This window comes from Anser anser (assembly GCF_964211835.1).
Source record: "Anser anser genome assembly, chromosome: 10".
In the NCBI taxonomy this organism is placed as follows: Eukaryota; Metazoa; Chordata; class Aves; order Anseriformes; family Anatidae; genus Anser; species Anser anser.
The window spans coordinates 15,305,784-15,329,101 of record NC_139730.1 but is presented as its reverse complement, the minus strand read 5'-3'; the positions used below and the strand labels follow the sequence as shown (position 1 = coordinate 15,329,101).

Genomic DNA, 23,318 nt, shown 5'->3' with positions numbered 1-23,318 from the left:
CCCACAAACCATCTCTCACAGGGTAAGTATGGAAGCCTTATTTTAGTCCACAAATAATCTTAGCTAAAAAGGTATTGAAACCTTAATGTATTCCATTTTCAGAAGATGTTCATCTGTCTTACTTGAAGAATTAATAATACAAAGAGGATCTCCATTTGAGTCTGCAAATCAAGAAATAATCTAGTTATTAATGGAAAGTATTTCCATTCACAAGTTTTCTTCCACTCATGGAATGCCCCTGTTCTAGTTCTCAATTATATACTACTCTTGCTGAAACTACGAAAGGAAACACCTCTTTTCATAGAGAAGCTGCAGATCAAGCATTACCCTGTGAAATGCTATATCCACGATTACTATTTTTTTAATTGTCAATTGAATCAATCCATTTAATTAAACTAGTCGAAATAAACTTAGCACGGTCCTGCAAGAAGATTCAGAACTGGAAAGTTAATTGCACTCCTACCCATAGTTTTACATTCCTGTCTTTATTTATATATTCTGTAACATACTTTTCTACTTTAAATACACGGCTATTTCTGTTATCACTTGAGTACCACTTTAAATTGTTACCTCACAAATAAAGGAAATATTCTGGATTTCCAATGCTGCCAGAAGTAGTAATAAAGCACAGATTAAGAAGTCTGAAGTTGTTACAACTTAGTAACTGTTCATCAAAACATGCTGAACAGAAAGAATACTTCACAGGAATGATTTTAAGTAGGCAACTAACTATTCAAGCTAACTCTAGCAACAGCAGTAGAACTTCTTATCACATGAAACACTTAAACTGAATCTGAACTATAGAGAGAAGGATCATTAAATTAACTTGGCACGTAATCTCCCTTTTCTGTTTTGTTTCGATTTTTTTTTTGTTTTGTACCATATCACCTTACCACAGAATTTGACAGTATGCACTATACTTACTATCTTACGTAGAATACTTACCAGTTATTTCAGTGCACCTCATAGCAATTTTTTTCAGATATGCTGCTGCGGTCAATTCATGATCTCTGATTTTAGTTTTAGTTCCAAGCTGTAGCACATTTAGAATATGTAATGGATACCTCTCCTTCTGAACCTGCTTCATCAAGGTTATTACTACCTTGAATATAGGAAAGGAATTGAGTTCACTATTTCAGTAAAACTGTTCAGAGAGCACAGAATGCAGTTATAAGCGGACATTCTCTCTTCAGCTAGACTTCAAAAGTGTTATTAGTCTAGACATTTTGCTTTTTTGTACAAACGAAATCTATAACACCAATTTGTAAATATTTTTCCCCTTCTGTTCACACAGACATCTATCTTCAGAGAAAAGATATACTTGGATAATTTCCTATCCATAAATATCTTTGTTACTCAGCTGCTTGTGCATTTTCCCTGTATTTCACCTATAAACTCACCTTCAGTCTTGTATCCCCACAGGAAAAACATTAATTATACCTTACCTATTTTGCTACTAGAGCCATTTTGTTGCTTTAAGAACCATACGCCTCGTGTAAGGCTACATGAGAGCAGAACATCTAAAACAAAGTTTGTTTTTCCCTGTGACATGTCAAGCCCTCTATATATACAAACTCACATAACACAGACAAATGAAAACAGCTAAATAAAGGTAGCATTCTGTATACCCTTCTAGACTGAAGAATCTAGGTTTTCAGTTATTTTAATTTCTTTTCATCAGTTATTACCCCCTTCTTTAAATAACTAATAATTACAGCCCACTTCTTCTGATAAACAGATTTGAATACTAGAACCAGTAACAAGTTTTATAGATATGTACCTCTTTGATTTCAAAATTAAGCAGCATATTGATTGCATCTTCATTTAATGCTCCTTTCCTCTTTTCAGACAGCACTCCTGGAACACTCTTATCCTGTGTCAAAACAGATTTCTCCATTTCTTTGGTTTTACCTGCAGCATTCAATAAAGTGGTTAACTCCCCAATTTGCTAACATTCGTTTAGGTCAAGAAACAGATCCAATTCTTTTATTCATTTAAATGGCTTAAATTCACCTGAGTTAGCAACATTTCCACAAACAGAGCCTTTAACTTCAGAACAGGAAAAGAAAGTAGAAACATTCTGGCAACAAGGACACTGCCATCTCAATACCTTGTCACCTCCATTACTTTTTAGCTCCCACAACCACCAAACTCTGTCTTGCAATATTTTGAAGCATGAACACTATCCTTGCAAAATTAAGGAGATGAGTTTTTACTTGCACATCATACTCAGATCTAAGTCTGCTTTCCATATAACACATGATTTTCGTTGTTCTTGAATGCTAACTTAATATCTAAGACAAATTTTATCTCTCACCTTCCTCTTGCAGTACTGGTTTTGCATGAGCTTGTTTATCTTCTGCTTCACCAAGGTTTTCTGTCAGCACTTTGAGGAAGACATTCAAATCCTCTTGACCTACCGCAACCTATAAAATTGCAGATCAAAGTTCTCAGGTGGAAAAAAAAACAAAAAAAAAAAAAAAAACTGTTCTTTAAAGTTATAACTAGCTATCAAAGCAGACCATTATTGTCTGGCAAGATTAAAGGTGCTTAGCTACAGCTGTTTTGTCAGCAGTATCATCCTTTAAGTAAAGTAACAATGAAAATCTTCTGACTACTTACAGTTGAAGGACTATGAGGTTAAAGAAAGTTATGACTTCTTAAAGCTGTATCAATATATAACGCAGCCTTTAGAGTATCTATGTTTTCAATACTTTCCTATGAATGACATGCTACCTCATGGCATTTTACTTCCAGTTTTGCCAAGAGATAACTGGTATTTCTTCCCCAGTATGTTGCCACAATATACAACTATCGTGAGATCATTCAAGGGAGATTGAAAGTTACACAGCTGAGTTACTATGGCAAATATTAGCATAGATTTAAATTCTTCTCAAGAAGATACCATTTCCTTTAAAAGGCACTGAAATAGACTCGTTTAGTGAAGTGGACACAACAACATCTGATATAAGTTGGTGCTGCCTTATAGCAGGGAATATTCAAGACTCCTTGACATGCCTTTCAATTCTCTTTTCTCTTAGCATAATAAATGGACACAGGGGGGCTGGATATTTTATATGACACTTTTAAACTTCACCATTTACAAAGGTAGGTTAAATCCAGTTGACATCCCTAAAAAACACTCCACAGCTACTAACAGCCTGCAGTTTGTTCCATTTTTGTGCCCAGAAATAACATAAAGCTTAGTCTTACGTTAAGCATCATGAGCTACTCACCACCTTCTTTTCACAAGACTTACATTCATTGTATCCAGATACCCTGTAATCTCCAATACTGGCAATTTGTGAAACCAATCTGCAGCTAGATTTCGATTCACAGACAGGCTCAAATTAATAGGGTGAAGTATCTGAATATCCAGATGAGATAAACCTGTCTCCATAGTGGTTCTTAAAACAAAGGAGAAAAAAAAAGTATTGGGGGATGTTAGAAGTTTATCATGTTACATTTTCAACTCAAGTATCTTTAAATATCAAGTTTAATCTCTCTTTAGACATACATAGCTTCCTGAGCAAAACAGAACCTTATTTTACTGCTCGTTTATTTGCCCCTAAGGTAACAGGTTCGCATTCTAGCACCAAATATTTGACTGTTACGAACCATGACTTCTAAACAAGTAGATTAATATCTAAGTATAATATTAACAATTAGCTAAGACATTACACATGGTACAATGCACTTTACCTAGATAGTTTCAGCTTTGTCAGCTGCACGTCCATTTTGTCAATGACTGGAGGGAACAAACCGCCTTCTGGAGACACCAAGCTAAACTGGTTCTGAACCTTAATCAAGCCAAGGTCTATTACTATAGCACTGAGGGAAACTGAGGACTGAGGAATGACTATAACTGGAGCTTTTATGTGAATGTCCATAGCAAGTCGAAAGCTCCTTTGAGCCAGATCTTTTACGCTGGTAGCAGCCTTTTCTGCAGCTTGGACTGTAGCAGCACTCAGTGCCTCCTTAGCTGTCTGAAAGTTGTTCAAGAAGGTCTAGAAGAAAAAGAGTTGAAGAGAAAGCAGAAATAGAGCTATAAACAGTTTTGTTTTTAATCTCAACTATTCTCTCATTTTACAACACCAGTCACAACCAACATCAACCACAAGTTATGCTGCCTCCTGTGTTAATTCTTCCCTGGGGCAAGACAACTGACTACTTTCTATCACGACCTCTGTTAGATGGTCAAAAATGTACTAACAAGTACAATCAAGCGATTTTTGAACCCGTCTTCTTCTCCACCTTCATTAATGGCAACAGTCTTTTATCTCATTACCTTCTGGGGACCCACATTATTTTTAGAGCCCTTCTGTCACCAGTGAACGCTAATACTTATTAAAGCCAGTACTAAGTGGCAAAGAACCCACTAGTGCTTAGCCAAAGAAGCCAGTACTAGAATATTTGACAAAGGGATAAGTGATTTACAGTGGTTAATTTGCTGTCCTCATAGCATCAAACCTTGCAGAAAATTTTGTCTCTAGTTATAACTCAGATATGTTTGCACGAGCAACGAATTCAGTTTTTTGCTGAAGGTGGGTGTGAGAACATGAATATCTTAAAAGCACGGTGGGGAAAAGGGAGACTCAGAATGCACCCCCGGCAGAGTAGTAGTTTTTCAAATTCAAATCAGTTACAGTTTGTTTATCTGAGTTTATTAGTAGTACATAAGGAAAATTAAGCCTACCCTTTCTCTTTCACATACTTAAGTTAACTTTTATACCGAGATTGCAAACAGGGAGGAATAATTGAAGAATTCAGCACAAGTCACACAAAGGCAAGACTTACCAGCAGAGACATGAGAAATTTGTGAAGGTATACTATTTGAATACAACCGACTCTCAAAGATAGGGCACCATCGACTTTTGACATATCAGTATAGGCTTCTCCCTCAGTAGCATATGGATATAAAGTCAGACTGAAACTGAAAACTTCATCTCCTACTATAGATACAGCCTAGAAACAAAGAAATAGTATCTTCCAGCCATCAGTAGCTTCTACAAAGGTATTTAATACAAAGAAAAACTAAATATATTGTCAGACTATCAGATATACTAATTAGATATGACCTTTTAGAAAACATCTGTTTAGACATCCATGCTTCACCATGTTTACAGGGAAACAGGTATTTACATGAAATCAAATATTTCAAAGAATACAATGTGTATTAAATTTCACTTGTACACACAAAATTAATGAAGAGTCAAGTAAGACTTAAAATCCTATACCTGTACCTTTTTATGAAGGGTCCTTGAATCAACATCTGTGACAATTATGTCTTTAAGTCGAGCAAAGAGTTCAGTTTGACTTGGCTGAACAAGAAGAGATGAGTCAAGACCTGTAAAGTATAAGAAAATAAATGGCAGCAGTGCATAACAGAAGCAGCACTCACTTTCAGGGTAGGGTGGACAACACAAATAGGGGAGGTGAGGAAAGGTCTTACCATATTATTCTTAAATTACATCGTTACAAACAATTCTGCTGTTAATCTTGCAATAATTCAACAAATATTACAAACCCACACACACTTGCATACATACAAAAAAAATTTTGATTTTCTCTTTTGTTTCCAAATAAAATAATTATTTACAGCCTCTTCACCAAGGGGCATATGAACTACAAGTTCTATTACATCCAAGGCATTTTAGACTCCCTGTATCCAAGTAAGGATAATTAGAAGTAATTTCCAACTACCACAATTTATCCAAAATCAGAAAAGGGAGAGAGAGAGTGGGTTTTTTTGTTGCTTGTTTGTTTCTGTTTTTGTTTTTAGCAACACATTAAATCACATCCTAAAGAAAAGCATTTTAAGTTCTGGAAATTTAAGTTCGGGGGTGAGGGTAAAGAGACACAACCCAAAACAACATACCCAAACAAAGCCTAGGAGTTCAAAACCAAAGGAAACAGTTTTAAGATGCATTAAATAACTCAGGTACACACACACACCAAAAAAAATACAAAATCTAGCACAACATGAGAAGTAACTTATAATCAAATTCCTTCAAAACTTGAATGCTAATTCAATACCTGAGTAGTTGATTATGTTTATCCAAATGGAGGCCAAAACATTATGACATAGTAAAGGACTGACTTTGGAAAAAATACTACAAACCACATTTGTTCCAAAGCACAAGAGAAAAAAGCATGTGCTGAAAATTTATACCTTAACTACCTTTCAGTTCATTTATCAGCAGTTGCTTTGAAATTAAAATACATGATTAGTACTGCTAACAAAGAATTTAATACCTTGTATCTTGATCTCTGCAATGTTCGTTTTTTCATCACAAATATTTAAACAGAAGGCATCCAGCTTGGCAAAAAGCTTGAAGGCAAAGATGTCCTTATCCTTGGAAGGTCTAGTCACTAAAAAAAAAAAAGACAGAGGGTGTATTTTAAAGGCACATCATGCATGTTTTCAGTCAAACTCCTGAGAGCATTGGAGGGCTGTTTTAGTCTAGTTACTGTGGCATTCAGATGATTCAGTATTGTTTCCTATCATTTCTTTCATCACCACTAGTATGTAACCGCTACCGTTCTATCTTGTGTGGGAGACAGGGATTTGGCCAGCCTCTTTTCAGTGGTTTGTGGGGACAGGACAAGGGGCAATGGCAACAAAATGGAGCACAGGAAGTTCTGCACCAACATGTGAAAGAACTTCTTCACAGTGAGGGTGACGGAGCACTGGAACAGGCTGTCCAGGGAGGTTGTGGAGTCTCCTTCTCTGGAGATATTCAAGGCCCATCTGGACACCTACCTGGGCAGCCTGCTCTAAGCAACCTGCTTTGGCAGGGGAGTTGGACCCGATAATCTCTTGAGGTCCCTTCCAACCCCTACAATTCTGTGATTCTGTGATCTTAGAGAAAGAAAACTCCCTCTGAAGCCAACTCTATTGATAAAACATGTCAGCATTTCCTTGTTCATCTGTGTCTAATACCACTCCCACCTGCTGTTAAGTCTCTACTGATACTTTATTTTTTTTAAATGAATGGTAAATGCTGTTGTAAGGAGAATAATTGCACAGTACTTTTAATATTAATTCAGCAGGTTCTCAGTACTGTTTTTTTCAGGTTATCAAATGTCCTACTTCAAGATCCTTAGATATTAACAGAAAACTTCACCTTATAAGAAATGGCAAACCTTGAAAGCCTTTTTCAGGCAGCCAACATCTAGGTTTTCTGAGGGCAAGTATTAAGGCTGTGGAGAATAAGGTGAAGTCAAGCACAACTGCCAGAATGATCTATGAGGGATAAACCAGAAACCATCAGACCTCACTGATGGTCTGCACCTTCACTAACCAAGAGTAGCAAGTGTTAATACAAGAGCTTAAATGTTTATGGATGTTGTTAAACAGCAGCAGCTTCTCAGTCTGCAGTCAAACCAACGCCATTTCAAGTTAAAAACAACTCTATGACCATTCTTCGCTAAACACCTCAATTCCAGTTCATGTGATGCTTGAGTTTTGCACTTTGTGTTGAAGGAAGTGCAGCTGCTCCCCTCGGTGCCCATTGTTTTGACAAATACATTTTTTTGTTCCAGCGCTCTAGGAAAAGCAACGTTTTCATTAGGCTGGCAAAGCACTTGACTACTTCTTCTCAAGTATACTTAAATTGCCTAGTTCAATATCATAATTATCGAAGTACTATTTATTTCTTCTATTTTACCATGAACGCTAAGATCATACTCTGAGTCCTCACAGAAATGTCATGTACTGAAATTCAAGTTGATTTGTGAAACCAACTGTGAAACACAAGAACAGAATGCTCACCTGAAGACACTATTTGTGACCATAACGTTTGTGGGGTTTGTTGTTGTTTGTTTGCTTTTTTGAAATCAATCCTCCAGCCTGGAGAGCCACTGTATCACAAGCTTTGATTCTCACCCCACTTTACAAAGTTAATCAGGTTTCTCTAGGATTTGATCCTTTGGTCAGCATGCAACACATCCACCCAGACTCATCATTCTGACAAACACAAGAGTACCTTTCTTTAATCTAATGTCATCTCGTTGCTTTTCTTCTTCAGTTGATGTCTCTCTACTGCTTTCATCCGCAGATGGACTAACAGCCGTTAGAAAACTGACAGCAGACATAAGGGCTTCTGTATGCAGCAGAATGTTTAATGATGAAAAAGCTACCTGTTGAAAATATGAGATTCCTCATCACAAAACACAGCTTACAAGTAGAAGAGCTGGACTGAGGTGCAAAAGTACCCTACGGAGCATAGCTACCTTAGAAACAGAAAAGCTGCATGTGTTATACCAGCAACAAGTTATAAAGGAAAAAAAGCTTTTGGTAAAGCAGGAAAGTGGGAGACTCAGAAAATAACTGAACCTGACAGCAACTCAACAGCTCTGTTAAGCTATTACCTGGTTAGTCCAAAAGCAAAGTGACAAAATGAATTCAGAAGCATAAAAAGAGGGGAAACTCATTTATGACTAACAGAGAGACACATCTGAATTAAGGTAGTTAGCAGTTAGGTACTCAACCTCAACCAGGATTCAGTCTTCTCAAGCACTATGCTCTGTCAAACCCAGACTCCTGCATGCTCATGCCATAACCCAGTACAAAGTAAAAAGGTAAGTGGCAGGTGGCTGTTACGTTGATACTGAGGATAGCCATTTCTCAATAAATCCATTAAGGGAGTCCAAAAGGTGAAAACTGCCCACAGTTGTTTCATTTTTTTTATATTATTTTTTTTTTAGCAAAACTTATTACCACTTGAATCGGCTTGAAATTGGAAAAAGAAAGAGTTCAAATCCAATTCTTACAAACACGAGTCCTACCAAAGAGCTACAAGCCAACACTTAATCATGTAGGGAAAGATGATTTCTCTAAATATCAGCACTCTTCCATAGGGTGAAGTCAGTCAATTCAGCATATGTATCTACTCCACTAGCTGTGGAATAAAACTGTCATCCTCCACTGTGGCTTTCAGAGCCTTTTCTTAGGAAAAAGATGCCAGTATTAACTGGACTTCCCTGATGAAATCTGTAGAAACTGCAAAACTACTCAATTTTACTGAAAACTATTCAGGAATATTTCAGTTGTTATGCCAGAAAAAAACAGGCAAAATATTTGCAATAAAGTGAAAAAGGGAGAAAGATGTCTTTTAAAGAAATGTCATATATTTTTCTTATTTTAGTAATAGCTCATCACATTATGAAAACCAATAACCCATTTTTTTATTTCCAGAGTTACTCAATATACTATTTTTCCTTAGAATGAAAACTGACTCAGAAATATACCATTAGTACAACGGTCAGAATTTAACAAGGTAGGTACATGCTGCCTTATAAATTACTGCAGTAGAGGAAGATGTTTTTAATTTCTTGCTCTAGAGAATGACAGAAGTGATGGAGAGGAAAACAGTATCACAAGAAACTCCTTAATCGTATTTCAGAGTGAAGAATTAGAATGCGCTCCCCTCCCCACCAAAAAAAAAAAAAACCTGTCACTCACAAATGGATTTAGATTTCTATGGAAATTTACCCAAAGTGCTAATTACACAGCTCACACAATAGAAATACTCAAAGAATTTGACAAGAAACAGAAGAACTTCTAGAACTAATACATTTTCCCCAACGCAGGCATTTGAACTTTATTATTTCAAATGCTTGAGAAGATACGGCACTCTTACTTTATTTTAATTTTATTCACATGAGCTAATAACTAGACAGCTTTTCTCCATGATTAGGAAATAGACTAACACACCTCTCTCAAACAAAGAGTATAAAAAATTCAAGTACTTTGGATCTCTACGTCTCCCCTGGTGCAAGAGGAAGAAATAAAAAAAACAGGAAAGCCAAAAAAACACCATCAATTCCCCACTTCTAAGCAAGCAAACCAAAAGAAAGCAAACAAAATCTGCAGGCACTCACTTCAATCTTCTGTTCAGTGTTGTCAAAAGTTGTCTGAAAATGTGGACCATTTCTGTCAGCCTGAAATGAATGATTAGCACGTAGCTTGTTAATTCAAACCACCCACTGTGCTCTTTAGAAGATACAAAACAATCCACTCTCTCTGAATAGTACGCTTAAGACTTTATCGAGTACAGAAAAGGTTTAAACCAAAAAAAAAAAAAAAGTCAACCTCTAGAAAAGCTTTATCTATACCTTGATATATTCCACCTTCAGAAGGTCCAAGCCAGGTTTATCTGAGGAACTAATTAGATGAAGGGGTGCTTTTTTACCTGTGACATAACACACAAAATACACACAAAAAAATAGAGTAATTTTTCTTCTTTCAGTGAACCAAAGGAATTTGTGCCTTGAACAAATAAGCTTTCAGTACACTTTGTTAAAATATGTTGCACTGACAGATATATATCAATAGTTTCCCTTTTTTAGGTCTAAAACATAAAGACCGTTTCCCTTCTCCATCCAAAGCTATTTATTTATCTAATAAGCACTAACACGGCAGTCAAAAACTATCAACTGTACAACTGACACAAGCACTTCCAATGGAAAACTGCATAATAAGTACTGTGCCTATGCAACTAGAACAATAATTGAATTTTAGTGAGCACAAAAAGACAGGAGAGAGACTGTTTCAGACTACGGAAAATATGCTATTTACTCCTCTTTCCTTACCTCCAATTTCATAGTAATCCAAGCTAACTGTCTTCAAATATGATACAGCTGCTAAATTATAGGTTTTGACTGTAGCCTCTGTCCCAAGATGCTTTACATCAAATACAAGTACTGTTTCTTCAGTTTTTTTTTGCCTGGTGAGCTCTAACAAAACCTGGATGAGCAAGAAATACACAGTAAGGCCATCTGTTCACATATTGTATTTTCTTTGCTCAAATGAACAATGAACGAGTGCTAATATTAATGCCTAGTGAATATCTGACGGTGGGAGACAACTATCTTGTGGATCTTACAAGTCTTGCTCTTCGTAAGTAACCTGCCCAGGTACTTGCTTTGTTCTACCATTGCTTTTTTTTTTTTTTTTTTCCTCTTGGTCAAATTGTGTCTGGAGTACTTTTGGTAGAAAATACTAGTTGCAAGAATGGGCTTTTTACATGTTTTTTTGTGCATAACACACAACTCATACACACAATTGAAGACTGTTTTATTTACACTTCTTTCTATCTTATGAATAGAAATAACACATACACTTAGAAATATGTATATACATGTGTATTGTTTCTTTAATGACTACGTTGTGTGTGTCCATTAAGCTTGGAGAACACTTGTAATAGAATAATGGGTTTTGTTATTTTAAGTGGTCTTTATATAGAAGATTAAGATAGAATTACAGAGACATACCTCTTTAATTTCAAACTTCAACTGAAGATCTGTCAGTTCATCTTCAGCAGGCTCCTTATTTCTTATTTCTTCTCCTTTAATCAGTGTCCTGTCAGTTTGGTCAGAACTTTCTTCAAAATCAAAATATTCTTCTTCAGAGTCTACAGAACAGAAATGACCTCCTTCTTAGTAAAGGATAAACTTTTTCCATGAACAGGGGTAAATCTACTGCTCTATTTCCCATTCCAATGTCATTTCATACTGTACAAACTATTTAAACCTAACCCGACCAAGTAGTTTTTAGATCTATATTGCTTTCTTCCCATTAGATGAAGGTGGGAAAGTGAAAAAAAAAATTAAAGCCCTGTTAAAGAACTAGAGTTAGGCTGTATCGTTAGATATTAAAGAATCTATATAGGGGAAAAACAGTTCTAAAGTAAACTCCAAAAAAAACAAGTTTCCCGATTCCAGTGTACAAGTTTCTCTCTAGAACTATGAATATAAACACTCAAATCCACCATATGAATAAATTAATTTGCTATTTGCTATTCTAGCTCTGCATTTACTGAAAAAGGAGAGTTTTGCTAATGTAAAACATTTCGGACAGTACATCTGTGATGTCTGTAACAGTATTTCTGCCACATGCTGGTTGCTTACGCAAGTACATGTGCTTTAGCCTTGTTATTTATCTTTTCCATATGCCTGCCTTCAAATCAATGTCTTAGACTTCAAACTCTTCAAGTAGCAGAACCAGCAGATTAGTTTTTGACTAAATCAGTGTAATTTAATTCTCAAACACGTTCATCAGTTCAATTCCCTAAAAAGATGCCTCATGACATTTGGATAATTAAACTGGATTGCTAATAACATCTGAATGCAGTTTTTATTAACATCTCACTCATATTTCAAGAGGTTGCTATGCAGAGTATGAATTCATCTCCAAAAAAAGGGGTTTTGTTTTTAAAAAAAAAATAAGTTTCGTATTCTGATGTAACAACAGCATCTTAATACTCATGCAGTGGAAGTTAGAGACAACCATACTCACCCCTAGTGTCCTTATAACATGTTTTAAGGGCAATGCTAGCCTAGAAATGTGAAGTTATTCCATAAATGTTGGCCGCCTACTTTTACTAAGGGGCATGTACGTTTTCTTACCTGACACTATTTCTGCTAACAACTGGTGGGTTTTAAGTAACCCTTTATCAACAACAGGAATTGTGGGAATCACTGCTACCTACATAGAGCAGAAAGAAGAAACCATCATTTTAAAGTTCACGTAACATGGTATGTTCAGTTATATTTTCCACTGGTTATGCATCTTTCAGGTGGCCTTCCCCATATTTCTTAGAAATGTGAGATTCTCCAATAACTTATACTGAAGCCAATGGGACAGTGACAAAGTCTCAGGTAACCTTGTTTGAATAAGCCCAGCATGTTCTGATATCAAGTTGTATTGGCACCACTCTGCCTAGCTCAGATGGACAATACATCTCTTACTTTAACTGAAAAAGAGAAAGGACATTAGCAGGAATTCACACTTCAAACAATCACTTTGATCATGTCTTCTTACTTATTTTTTAAATTTCATTTTTATTAATTGTCAGCTTACCTTTGTGCTTGCAATTGACACAGATGGCTTCTGAGGCAATGGAATGCTATCAATCAGATCAAAAATTGCCTTGATTTTCTTGTCAGAGAGTCTGATATGTACCAAAGGAAGCCCTCCTGACACTTTAAACCTTAAAAAAAAAAATTGATTCACTCCAAGAAAAAAAAAACACAGTACATATCAACTCTTGATTTAAAATGTTACTAGTAACTATGCTAATATATAAATATCATATCGCATCACAGTGAAGCTTGTGAATCTGTATTAAAAAATAGGTGTTGGACTCATTTTAATGACTTTTTTTTTAGTCAGTAACAAGTGAACGTGACCAGGGAATTAGTAGAGAAGAAAGGGTTTGTAAGAAGTAGTAAGCTAACTATCTCCTACATTAATGTGTTACTAAACCCTTGCAGAAAATATATATTTTTTTCTTTTCTCTAAATACACAGTAATTAAAGAAGTCCTCTCAATATTAATACATTACTTTGCCATCCTGGTATCTTTTTCCACCATTGATTTTGCCAGCTGTACATGAATATCCATAGGCTGTAATATATGCAAAGTTGATGGATGTTGAAAATGAGCCTTCTTCCAGTCTTCACCTGCAAGTATTCAACCAACTTAGATGAAAAAGATTGCTTGCTAATTGCGCTATCTAATGCATTGTGAGTAACCAAATGGCATTCCCAGGAAAACTTAAAAGAACCCACTCACAAAAGAAGCCAGAACTATTTAGGTGAACTGTTTTAAGAGCTTTTAAATGATTTTCAGTATTCCTTAACACTATGTTAACTTAGCGGCCTTAACCCAATTCTACACTAAAAGATACATCTGAATATAAAATCTTTAAAAAGTAACCTAGCATTTTGTTAACTGCAAAATATGAGTCCAAATTAAGTATTACTATGGCCAACTTTAGTACATTTGCCAGAGCATTAAGGAAAACGTAACAGTCCTATGCATTTATGTTGCTCACTGGCAAAGAAATAATACACCAGTCTCAAAACAAAAAACAAGCAGGTGCTTTAAGAGAAATTAACATGCAAACTTTTTGTAGCTGAATACCTGAGAGCAGACTATTACAACCTTTTATATAACTACTGGTTTTTGTTTGCCTTCTTTCTTTAAAAAGATTTTCACTAATTACAGGCAATTATCCTTAATCAACCCTTTGAGTAAACAGCAACTGTTTTGTTACCTGCTCTTCCAAATAGAAGTTGCACATTTTTTATTTCCATGTCAAACTTGTCATAAGCTTTGTCCATTATCTCCTCCAAAGATGAAAAGCTAGAAGCTTGACTACTGCCTTGATTTATGCTGTTCAGCTAAACACATAAGGACAAGACAAAGTTAAGTCTCAAACTTACATACATTTACATGCTATTATTTCTAGTGATGGTGAAAAAGACAATTCGTAGGAGTTTACGATTGCCATTTGGACCCTTACAGAGATGAGATCTTTATTTCTTTAACACTTCACTCACCAAGGATAGTTAGAATATTTTTTTATTTCTCCTCATGGTATCGAACCATTCATATTCAAGTAATGTAAAATTAATTCTCATTATTAGTTTATTGCTGGAGTACAACCAAAATATTTACTTGGCTAAAATCAAGTTAAATAATTGTCATTTTTCAGTTTTACAGGAACAAGGAAATGAACTTTCAAGCTCCAAGAAAAAAAAGGTATTTTATCCATTAAAGATATACCATTCTATAAATAAGGGGGAAACATTCACATTTTGCTGAAGACATGGAAGATTAAAACTAGTGTGATTATGATTCACCAAATACGGAAATGTTTTATTGGTGGATTAACTAGTAAAACTATGTCTAAAGACAACCTAACAGCTCTGAACACCAATGAAACTGCTGACCCCAACTGATTTTGTAGTAAGCATACTATGCGAAAACACATTCACAGATGACCACCTTCATCTTCTGAAAACCATATGCTTCCAAATGACAGCTATGTTAAAAGAAAAAAATATTTTCTTCCTCCGAGTTTATAAAAGATCATCTATGTACCTGAAATGTACCGAAGTCCAAAATCAGCAAATCTGAATTTTCATGGTAGAAACCTGTCTGTGGAACCACAAGGTAGGAAGGCTTCAGATTAATCTTCAAGTCAAGGACCTTCCTCATTTCGATAATATGAGCTAATCCTTAAATAAAAGGAAAGGTACATAAAAATTGAAATACTAGTCACAAGTAAAATAGTTCTTCCAGACAACATATAAAGAGCTGTTATCTCAAAGACAGGGCATATTGAATGAAGTCTTATTTTCATACAAGTTTACTGTTTTCATAGAATTGGTTTCCATAAAGAGAAATCAATCATAGAATGGCATTTTCCCAGTAAACTGAATACTCCTCCCCACAAAACATTCACTAATCCAAGCCAAAAGAAAAAACACAAGGCAAAAAAAAAATTAATCATTCTATTAAGCCAGCAAAAAACACACAAACAAAGTTTTGCAAATCATATAGAAACATTTTATGATATTGATATATACAATGTTTATGATATATAAACATTCATATTTTATGAAATTATCTCACTTCAGGTAAGATACATGTTATCTTACCTGTAGCAGTTCTTTCTTTGATTTCTTCCAGCTTCATTAACGTGGCTGACGTTAATCTTTCAAGATCCATTCCCTTACTTGTCTGAAAGAACTCTACCGTTGCGTTTATTGTTTTCTTTTCAGGAAGGAGAGAGATACAAGAATTATCAACATATACAGAAGTCATTCAGTAAAAAAAATACAAAATAGATCTTGACTGATCAAAGAGAATTAGAGCAACAGTAGAGAAAGAAAAGAATCAGAATCAGAAAAAGAGGGAATAATTTTGTTAACTACTCACTGCATCGTATTTTATTTCCACAGGCTGTGATTCAATACTAAGACTCTGATCAGCAGTACTATCTTCTGGGTTAATATTAAACTCTATCTTAAGTAGAGAAGACCTGCTGTCTCCTATGGAAGCCACAAGAGATGGTACAACGTTTTGTTGTCTCAGGCCTGTAACGTACCAGTTTTCAAGCTTGGCTTCCACCCTAAAGAAGATAAAAAGTTAAATATATTTAATTACAATACAGAACACAGTTCCATCTAGTGAAAACAAGCAAGGTAAGAAAGCTTTTGATAAAGGAAAACAAAACCAACCTAGCTTCATAGGACTAACACGCCACATGGTTAAGAAATTGTAACATGGATAGATTAGGGAAAAATAGGTAGGAAGTGAGTTGTTCACAGCGTGACAAGGATGGTATTTTATTTTTACCTTCTGTCATCTGCAAAGTGGAGTAAAAGTAACTTTCAGCTCATTATTACTAAGAAAATCAGTTCCAAGAGAAAATAGGTAGAATATTTATACTACAGGTAAAAAAATAGTAAAAATGTTAACTATTACTTATTGATTTCAAAACAAGTTATGGGCTTGGTTTGGCGCAAATGGATACCCTTTACTGCCAGCTTTCTTAGGAACACTGGTAAGTGGAATCAGCAGAAAAATATCTATGAAAGAAAGAGCAGTTTGGTGGTGTCCACATGCCTAACTTCATTCGTATTTTGAAGTAACTATTAGACATAAAACCGGTTTTAGGGTCCTGGTTTGCTACCATTGGAATTTCTGGACTCTGGGTGTAATTGAAGTCACAAACCTGACTTCATTGAGATAACCTAATGACATTTTTCCAGAAAATTAAAATCAATGGTATTTTTCCCTACTGTTTCAGCCTTGCCAACTAAATTATATGGCACACTTCAGTAAAAGTTTTTTCAAAGCTTTTTTTTTTTCCAGCACTCAGTCTGCACTTTTAATACTACCCCCAAAAATGTTTTCAGCAAAATATTTCCACAGTTAACAAATGAATTGGTGATCTTATGCATGAAGTCAAATGATGATAGAACTGCAAATCAAAGTGTAAAAAAATGCACAAACTCATTTTCTAGCCACTGAAACATTATTCCTTGACTGTATAACACAATTGGTGTTCAGTATCTCTGATGTGCCCTTTGTTAAGGGGGACAAAGGTCTCAGCTGTCCTGGTTCATCTCCTACCCACAACATACAGACGTAGATTTTCTTTTCTGTAGGAAGTAATCAAGCAGCACTTTTGGTAGCTTGGCTGGAATGTAATCAGCTCAACCACTTCACACTGTTTAAGCATCAATTCCCAAAATATTCAGCACTTCAACATCTGGATTCAAGAAAAAGATGACTCATATTCACGCACAGCAACAAGTAGTATTCCTTTCTTCATTCCCTTCAATGTTATTTATCAAATCGACAACTTTTAAAATTATCCGCAATGACTGAAATATCAGAACCCCTGTAAACGTACAAGTCAACATACAATATAATACAAAGAAAACTACCCAAGGAAAAAAGGTTAGAAGTTTGAAAAAAGTTATGTTTCTACTAAAAAAAGAAAACATCAATCTAATTACTTAATGGCTTGTGCTCCTGGGCGTTGTGATATTTTTGTACTCAGATCAATTATCTGTACTTTAAGAGTTTCTGCCACATTCTTGTCTTCTTTAATTGTAAGCGAAGTGCTTAAGAGCTTCAACGTCACAACATGGGCAACGTACTAGTGAGAAGGACAGAGAAAACTGAAATTAGTCATCTTGATCTGAAATTTTTTTCAGCGCTTGTAATTTAAATCCATCTAACGAAATGTGTAATTGCAGCTATTCCAGTAGCCATACATCCCCATGCAGGAAGCTAGCTATAGAGAACTTTCATTCAACCCTCACTAGTCAATTCTGCAATATAAAATAGCATATTTCAACAAATGCTGAGCAAATAAAATCTGTATTTCTTTTTAAGATTCATAGGAGTTTAGGCTGTGAAATCAAGCATAGATAAGCTACACTCAATAGACAGCTAGCAAGACCAGTAAACAAAATTGTTATAATCACACCAAATAACTACTTTTTAGAAGTAATTGCATAAATGCCTTCATTCTTCCTGCTCAATGTCAGGTATCAACCTTGTCAAAGATGGGTAAGCCTTTCTATGTACCATTTGTGACTACATCAATCAGTAACTTAAAAAGAATCAGACCATACTTCCCAATTCAATTTGAAGCCTGCACATTTCTATGTGGTATTGACAAAGATGAATGCATCTTTACACTTAATCACCTGTCCAAATTAAAAATGGAAGCTTTTCCTACAGAGTTAGGCAAGAATGTGTGAAACAAAAGAATGCAACAGTACTGGGCACAGTTCGGGTTGTTCATCATCTTTGCTGGTAACAGAGGCATGTTGCTGCTCTGCTCTTTTCAATTTAACAAGAACCAAAGTTCACACGATCATGCAGAGGCTGGGATTTTGCCCCCCAAATAATTCTGAGTTTCCCTGTGTGAAGCACATGTAGGCTTACAATGACAAAATTTAACAAATATACACAAGGGTGGAAGATTGGAGCATTCAGTTAGGCAAGCAGGGGAAAACAGACAAAAGTCTCCTTGAAGGAAGCAAAAAAGTGCTTCTCTAAGTGATGAGCAACTAGAAGCAGAGCCACCAGTCATGTTCAGATTTAAAACAAGACTTGTAATAGCACTGTCTAAAAATAGCCATACTGAGAGAAACCTTAACATTAAACACATTCTTGTTGTCTCCTTTGTAACTTTCAACTGATAAACCCTGCCAAGATTGCTATACCAGCAAGTTGATATTTTATTCCTTTGCTTAACAAGCCAAAAAATATCTATCACAAAAGTCTTGTGTTCTTTTTTAAATATATGCTTTTTTAATTTATGCTTTCCTCGCTGTTGCAGAAACAAGTATAACAGGAATCTCCGAGTACTTCTTATGAGGACAAAGGTTTCAACAGGAACATAACATGAGCCCTCTAACAAAGGCATCCCAGGAAGTGGCAAGCATTAGATGAAACAGGAAATAATCCCATGCTAATGTTCACCTTTATACAAACAACAGCTCAATTATCAGAATAACTGACTTCTGGATTTACAGAACAGTCAAGACAACCATACAGGCTAGTTCGTTTTTTGCCACAACAGGAAGCAAGAGATAAATGCTATTTTTTCATTACTAATGTGGCATCTTTTTTCATTTACAGTTAGCTTTTATTTTCTTCAAAGTTGCAAACAGGTATCTATCTATCTTCCAGTTTGCTACTTCTAAATCACTCCACATTAGGGCTATGCACAAGGCAAAACATCCAAGAAAACATTAGCCATTCCTCATGTTTTCTAACTAAGAATTTATACGTTTATTTATCTTCTTTACAAATTCCGCACAGATTTTATTTTTACCAACACATTCTTTAGCTTAAGAATAACATGTGTCTGAAAGTTGGGTTTTTGTCTGTTTGTTTTTAAACCACCCATTAAGACTCATTTACCTGTTTTGGTAAGGAAAGGTGATGGGAGCTGTCACTATAACCAATAGCAGTAAAGAGCTTAGCTTTCTCTTCTGGTGTCATTAGTTCATCAATAGCTAAAAAAAAAACGAAAACCCACAAAAATGTACACTTGAGTACAGCTAAAAACATATGAGGAAAAAGTTCTGCTGACACAAAGCTCATCTTCTGTTTCTCCATACTGCAGTATGTTCCGTATTATAAAATAATAACCAGCCTTCATATATGGCATTACATACATAGCAGTGAAATCATTTATTAGGCTACCCATAATTTCCAAATACAAAAATAACTTTAAGGAGTACTATTAGAATACATCTCTCATCCAGACAGCAATCAACAGATTACAGTATTTCACTTGATGCATATTGCGCTACAGCTGTAAACTCAATGTTCTTCTTCTTACAAAGTTCTAAAATGCTTACAGCCATTTCAGAACTAGGCCGTATTTCTCAACTCAACAGTCAGTAACAGTATGTAATACTATAAAATAGATCAATACTGCATGGTACTGTCTATGCTGTACTCTCTTCTATATAGTAGCAAGCAAGATATATTGTAACTTGTTTCTTTATCATTATTAAATAAAAGTACATAGTAACTTAAAAGTCTATGAAAAAGTTAGTATATTACAGCCTACACTTACTTTCAGGAATGGATGATTCTTCATCTTCCTTTTTTCTAGATTCTCTCTTACCCCAGAAACCACTAAACCATCCTCCACTTTTTTTTTCACCTTCAGTGGCTTTCTTCTTCAGTAGTTTCTGTCCTGATCTTATCGTCTACAAACCAGACATGAGAATATGTAACTAATTATAATATGTTTTTTTCTGTAAATAATTCATGTATGCATGCATGCATGTTGAATAGATATCTGAGAGACAGCAACATCATACATGGAAGGGATTAAGACCACTGACTCAGCAGACAAACAAAAAGAGGGCAGGGGGCAGGGACAGAGTGGAGGAAGAGAGAATGCAAGTGTGTGTTACTTTGGGTGCCCTTTCTCAAGTCATTTCACTAGCATTCATACTGCAAAAAGGCAGGAACCATATGAAAAGAGAATGAGTGGGGATACGAGAAGCAATTACATTTCTAACATTACAGTAACAAACCTGATGACCAAGCCTGTAAAACTGCATATATTTAGTAATATTTATTTTTTTCTTACATCATAGTCACGCTTTCACTTTGCATTAAAAAAAAAAAAATCTAGGCATGGCCACGATATCTCAAAAACAAGCAACATCATTACTGTTTTTTCATCTTTTTTATGTACATTCCAGATGTGTTGATTTCCAAAATAAAATGCATATTTAATCTACCTTTTAACAACTCCATCATAGTTACTCTTTAATTAGACTGGCTATCCACTAGAAAGGGACCAGAATACAGATAGTATGGAAACAGCTGTATATGTTTGGTTCAAATACCTGAGAATCAGTCTCGAAATAACAAAAGTCAAAGGAAGAAAACAATCATAAACCCTGAGACAATCTCCTGAATGGTACAGAGTACACAGTAGAAACACTGTGTGCACACAGTGTTAAGTTTTAGGGAGTGGTATCCAGTTTGGAAATTGATTTACTCCTGTTCTGTAAAGACTGGCAACTTGCCTTCTCTCTTCCCCATCCAGTCATTTGTCACCACAATTTTTTTTCCAAGATTTTATTATGATAATCTTATTTGAAGTGTTAAAATATTACTGAACAGAAATTATTTCTTACCTCAACTTGTGCTTGTTGTCTTGCTAGGACTATATTGAAGACATCAAGTTTTCTTTCTAGGTCCTGTAAAAACGTATGATGAAATCTTTTGCCTCTCAATGACACTTCGGAGGTGCTCACCAATACAATTGCTCTACCAGCCCCTTCATCTTTATACTCTAATTTCTTCCTAGACATGCTCCTTTCTGTCAAGGGTATATCTCCTGCCAAAGTTCACTTAAAAGGTGATGTTTGATGTTAGACAGCCTGATTTTTTTTTAAATAGATTAATCTTGCACTTCAGTAAACATGTCTAAGTTCATTATTCTGCAACCAAGAGAGGTTAATTTAACAGCAATTCACTAGAATTCTCTCTTTCCCCAATAGGTTACATTGCACTTCTGATGAAAACTGTCTTTCCAGAGCTCCTCTGCCCTAGTAAAACTATCAACCTTGATTACTCTCATGTACATTTGAACAATTATTTAATTATGGGACCAAAACATACTTTCTCTCAAGAAAAACACCACATACCTGAATCTGCTTCTGTGTTTCTTCTGACAGTTTACTCTGTGTCAGCTTATTTTTGTACATTTTCTTATAACTCTTCAGAAGCTGCCTGTGTTGTTTCATGTTACTCCACGACCACATACGAGTATGTCTTCTGATGTGAATTTCAAGAACACTGTCACCTGCATATTTCCACCTACAACAATTCCCCACTTGTAAGCAATTTCTTATTTCATTTTGTGCAAGGTAACTTAAATATTGCAGTGGATGTAGCATATTAATATGCACTTTGTTCACCACATCCTTTAAGTAACTTTGTTTATAAAACTTTTAATGGTTTCAACATCACTTCTGAAAAAGACTGATGGATTATATTTAATGCCTGAAGAACTATAAACTGACATTCTCTATTGACTTCTGCATGTTTACAAATTTGGGCTGTAATAGCATTAAGTACAATTACTTGATGCTGTTTGTCAAAGTGCTTAAGTACTCAGAAAGAGATCCATAAAACATTATCAATTCAAAACTAAGAACTAAAATTAGAGTTGACATACATTTCCCTCGTAAAACATTGCCTAATTTTTTCTTTAGTCATTCTAAAACTGCACTCTAACCTCTACAACAAACATTGGCTTTTTGTTCAGAGATTCTGGGATCAAAGTTAGCTTTCAAGTAATTTTCATCAGTTATTTAGTTCTTTCACATAATCCTTCTGCAAACCTTTTTTTTTTTTTAAACTTGGCTAAGCAAAGCTATATTAAAGTTATGATACATGCAATCTCATTCTAAAACTGTATTAACCACAAAGGAGAATGAAAAGCCTGGAAAGGACTACAGCATCTCCCAAAAAATGCATGAACATATTCAACTTACCATTGTCTGGCATTTTTATGGAGAGATACATTTGGCCTAAATCTTCTGTACGGTGCATTGCGAACCATATAATCTATGGACTCCAGAAGGTCTATCATGCTGAGGTACTAAACATAGGAAAACAAGCTTCTTGGCAAAGGTTCAGATGCCATTACACGCAATGATTAAAATACATTTATATGTTTACCATGGCCTTCGCTACTCCCCAAACTACACAGAAATGTAAGCCTATGCATTTTCATTAGTACATTAAAGTAGACCAATAACTATACTTATTATTCTCAGAGGACACCACCACCTCAATTTCTGGTTTCCTTGAAGAACAAAGTAATTGCGTTTCTGTTAGCCTGCTCAGAACAAAGTCGCTGACTTTCTCAAACCAATCTTATTTTCTTCCTTGGTCAATACACAACTTCCCCAATCCTGGAACTGCATTTTCGTAAGCATTACTGGCACTGTTCTGAACACAGATTACACTTTAATATCAATGAGAGCTATTTAGCCAACTGTTAATTACCAGTGAATAACTGACAACAATATCATTGCTGGGGAACAATCTAAATTGATTCCTTGATAATTCAGTAGGCTTTGTTGTCAAAGCCAGTATACACTATTCATTCCCATCCTTGCCTCTCTTCAGTTATAGTATCAGCCTACGGTTTTAACAGTTAAAGCAAGGTAAGGGCTAATCAAAAGAATGATTCCGTTCTCTATGTGAAAGAAATGCTACTGAAAGTGCTGTCCCCAGAGGGTCCACATGTAACAGGGTCAGAGTACCTAGATCTAGTGGCAGTGAGTGACTTACATCGTGAGAAAAGGACGTGACACTTCACCACAATTGCTGATACACATTTCAGTCTACGCACCTATCAACGTAACACCTAAAGAACACCGTTTTTCAACAACAAAAATATCCTACACAAAAAATCCTCACAAACTGAAGTAGGTGATAACATACACCA

The 23,318-nt window shown here is 35.4% G+C and overlaps 1 protein-coding gene across 4 annotated transcripts in view; it reads right to left on the bottom strand.

Annotated features, from left to right (window-relative positions):
• Window positions 1–23,318, bottom strand: part of VPS13C (vacuolar protein sorting 13 homolog C) — an 88,874-nt gene that overhangs the window by 47,539 nt on the left and 18,017 nt on the right. For all 4 annotated transcript variants that reach the window (XM_083850948.1, XM_083850947.1, XM_083850950.1 and 1 more), the window contains 27 exons: window positions 22,357–22,463; window positions 21,505–21,676; window positions 20,992–21,054; window positions 19,911–20,046; window positions 19,247–19,341; window positions 17,323–17,465; window positions 15,734–15,926; window positions 15,454–15,568; window positions 14,894–15,030; window positions 14,064–14,190; window positions 13,350–13,467; window positions 12,866–12,995; window positions 12,412–12,490; window positions 11,278–11,417; window positions 10,597–10,750; window positions 10,120–10,196; window positions 9,886–9,945; window positions 7,989–8,142; window positions 6,256–6,372; window positions 5,244–5,347; window positions 4,798–4,965; window positions 3,703–4,007; window positions 3,260–3,407; window positions 2,318–2,426; window positions 1,781–1,911; window positions 946–1,102; window positions 82–161 (listed from right to left, as the gene is read on the bottom strand). In XM_083850948.1, the coding sequence (XP_083707074.1) occupies window positions 82–161; window positions 946–1,102; window positions 1,781–1,911; window positions 2,318–2,426; window positions 3,260–3,407; window positions 3,703–4,007; window positions 4,798–4,965; window positions 5,244–5,347; window positions 6,256–6,372; window positions 7,989–8,142; window positions 9,886–9,945; window positions 10,120–10,196; window positions 10,597–10,750; window positions 11,278–11,417; window positions 12,412–12,490; window positions 12,866–12,995; window positions 13,350–13,467; window positions 14,064–14,190; window positions 14,894–15,030; window positions 15,454–15,568; window positions 15,734–15,926; window positions 17,323–17,465; window positions 19,247–19,341; window positions 19,911–20,046; window positions 20,992–21,054; window positions 21,505–21,676; window positions 22,357–22,463 (3,519 nt within the window). The remainder of the gene's footprint in view (window positions 1–81; window positions 162–945; window positions 1,103–1,780; window positions 1,912–2,317; window positions 2,427–3,259; window positions 3,408–3,702; window positions 4,008–4,797; window positions 4,966–5,243; window positions 5,348–6,255; window positions 6,373–7,988; window positions 8,143–9,885; window positions 9,946–10,119; window positions 10,197–10,596; window positions 10,751–11,277; window positions 11,418–12,411; window positions 12,491–12,865; window positions 12,996–13,349; window positions 13,468–14,063; window positions 14,191–14,893; window positions 15,031–15,453; window positions 15,569–15,733; window positions 15,927–17,322; window positions 17,466–19,246; window positions 19,342–19,910; window positions 20,047–20,991; window positions 21,055–21,504; window positions 21,677–22,356; window positions 22,464–23,318) is intronic.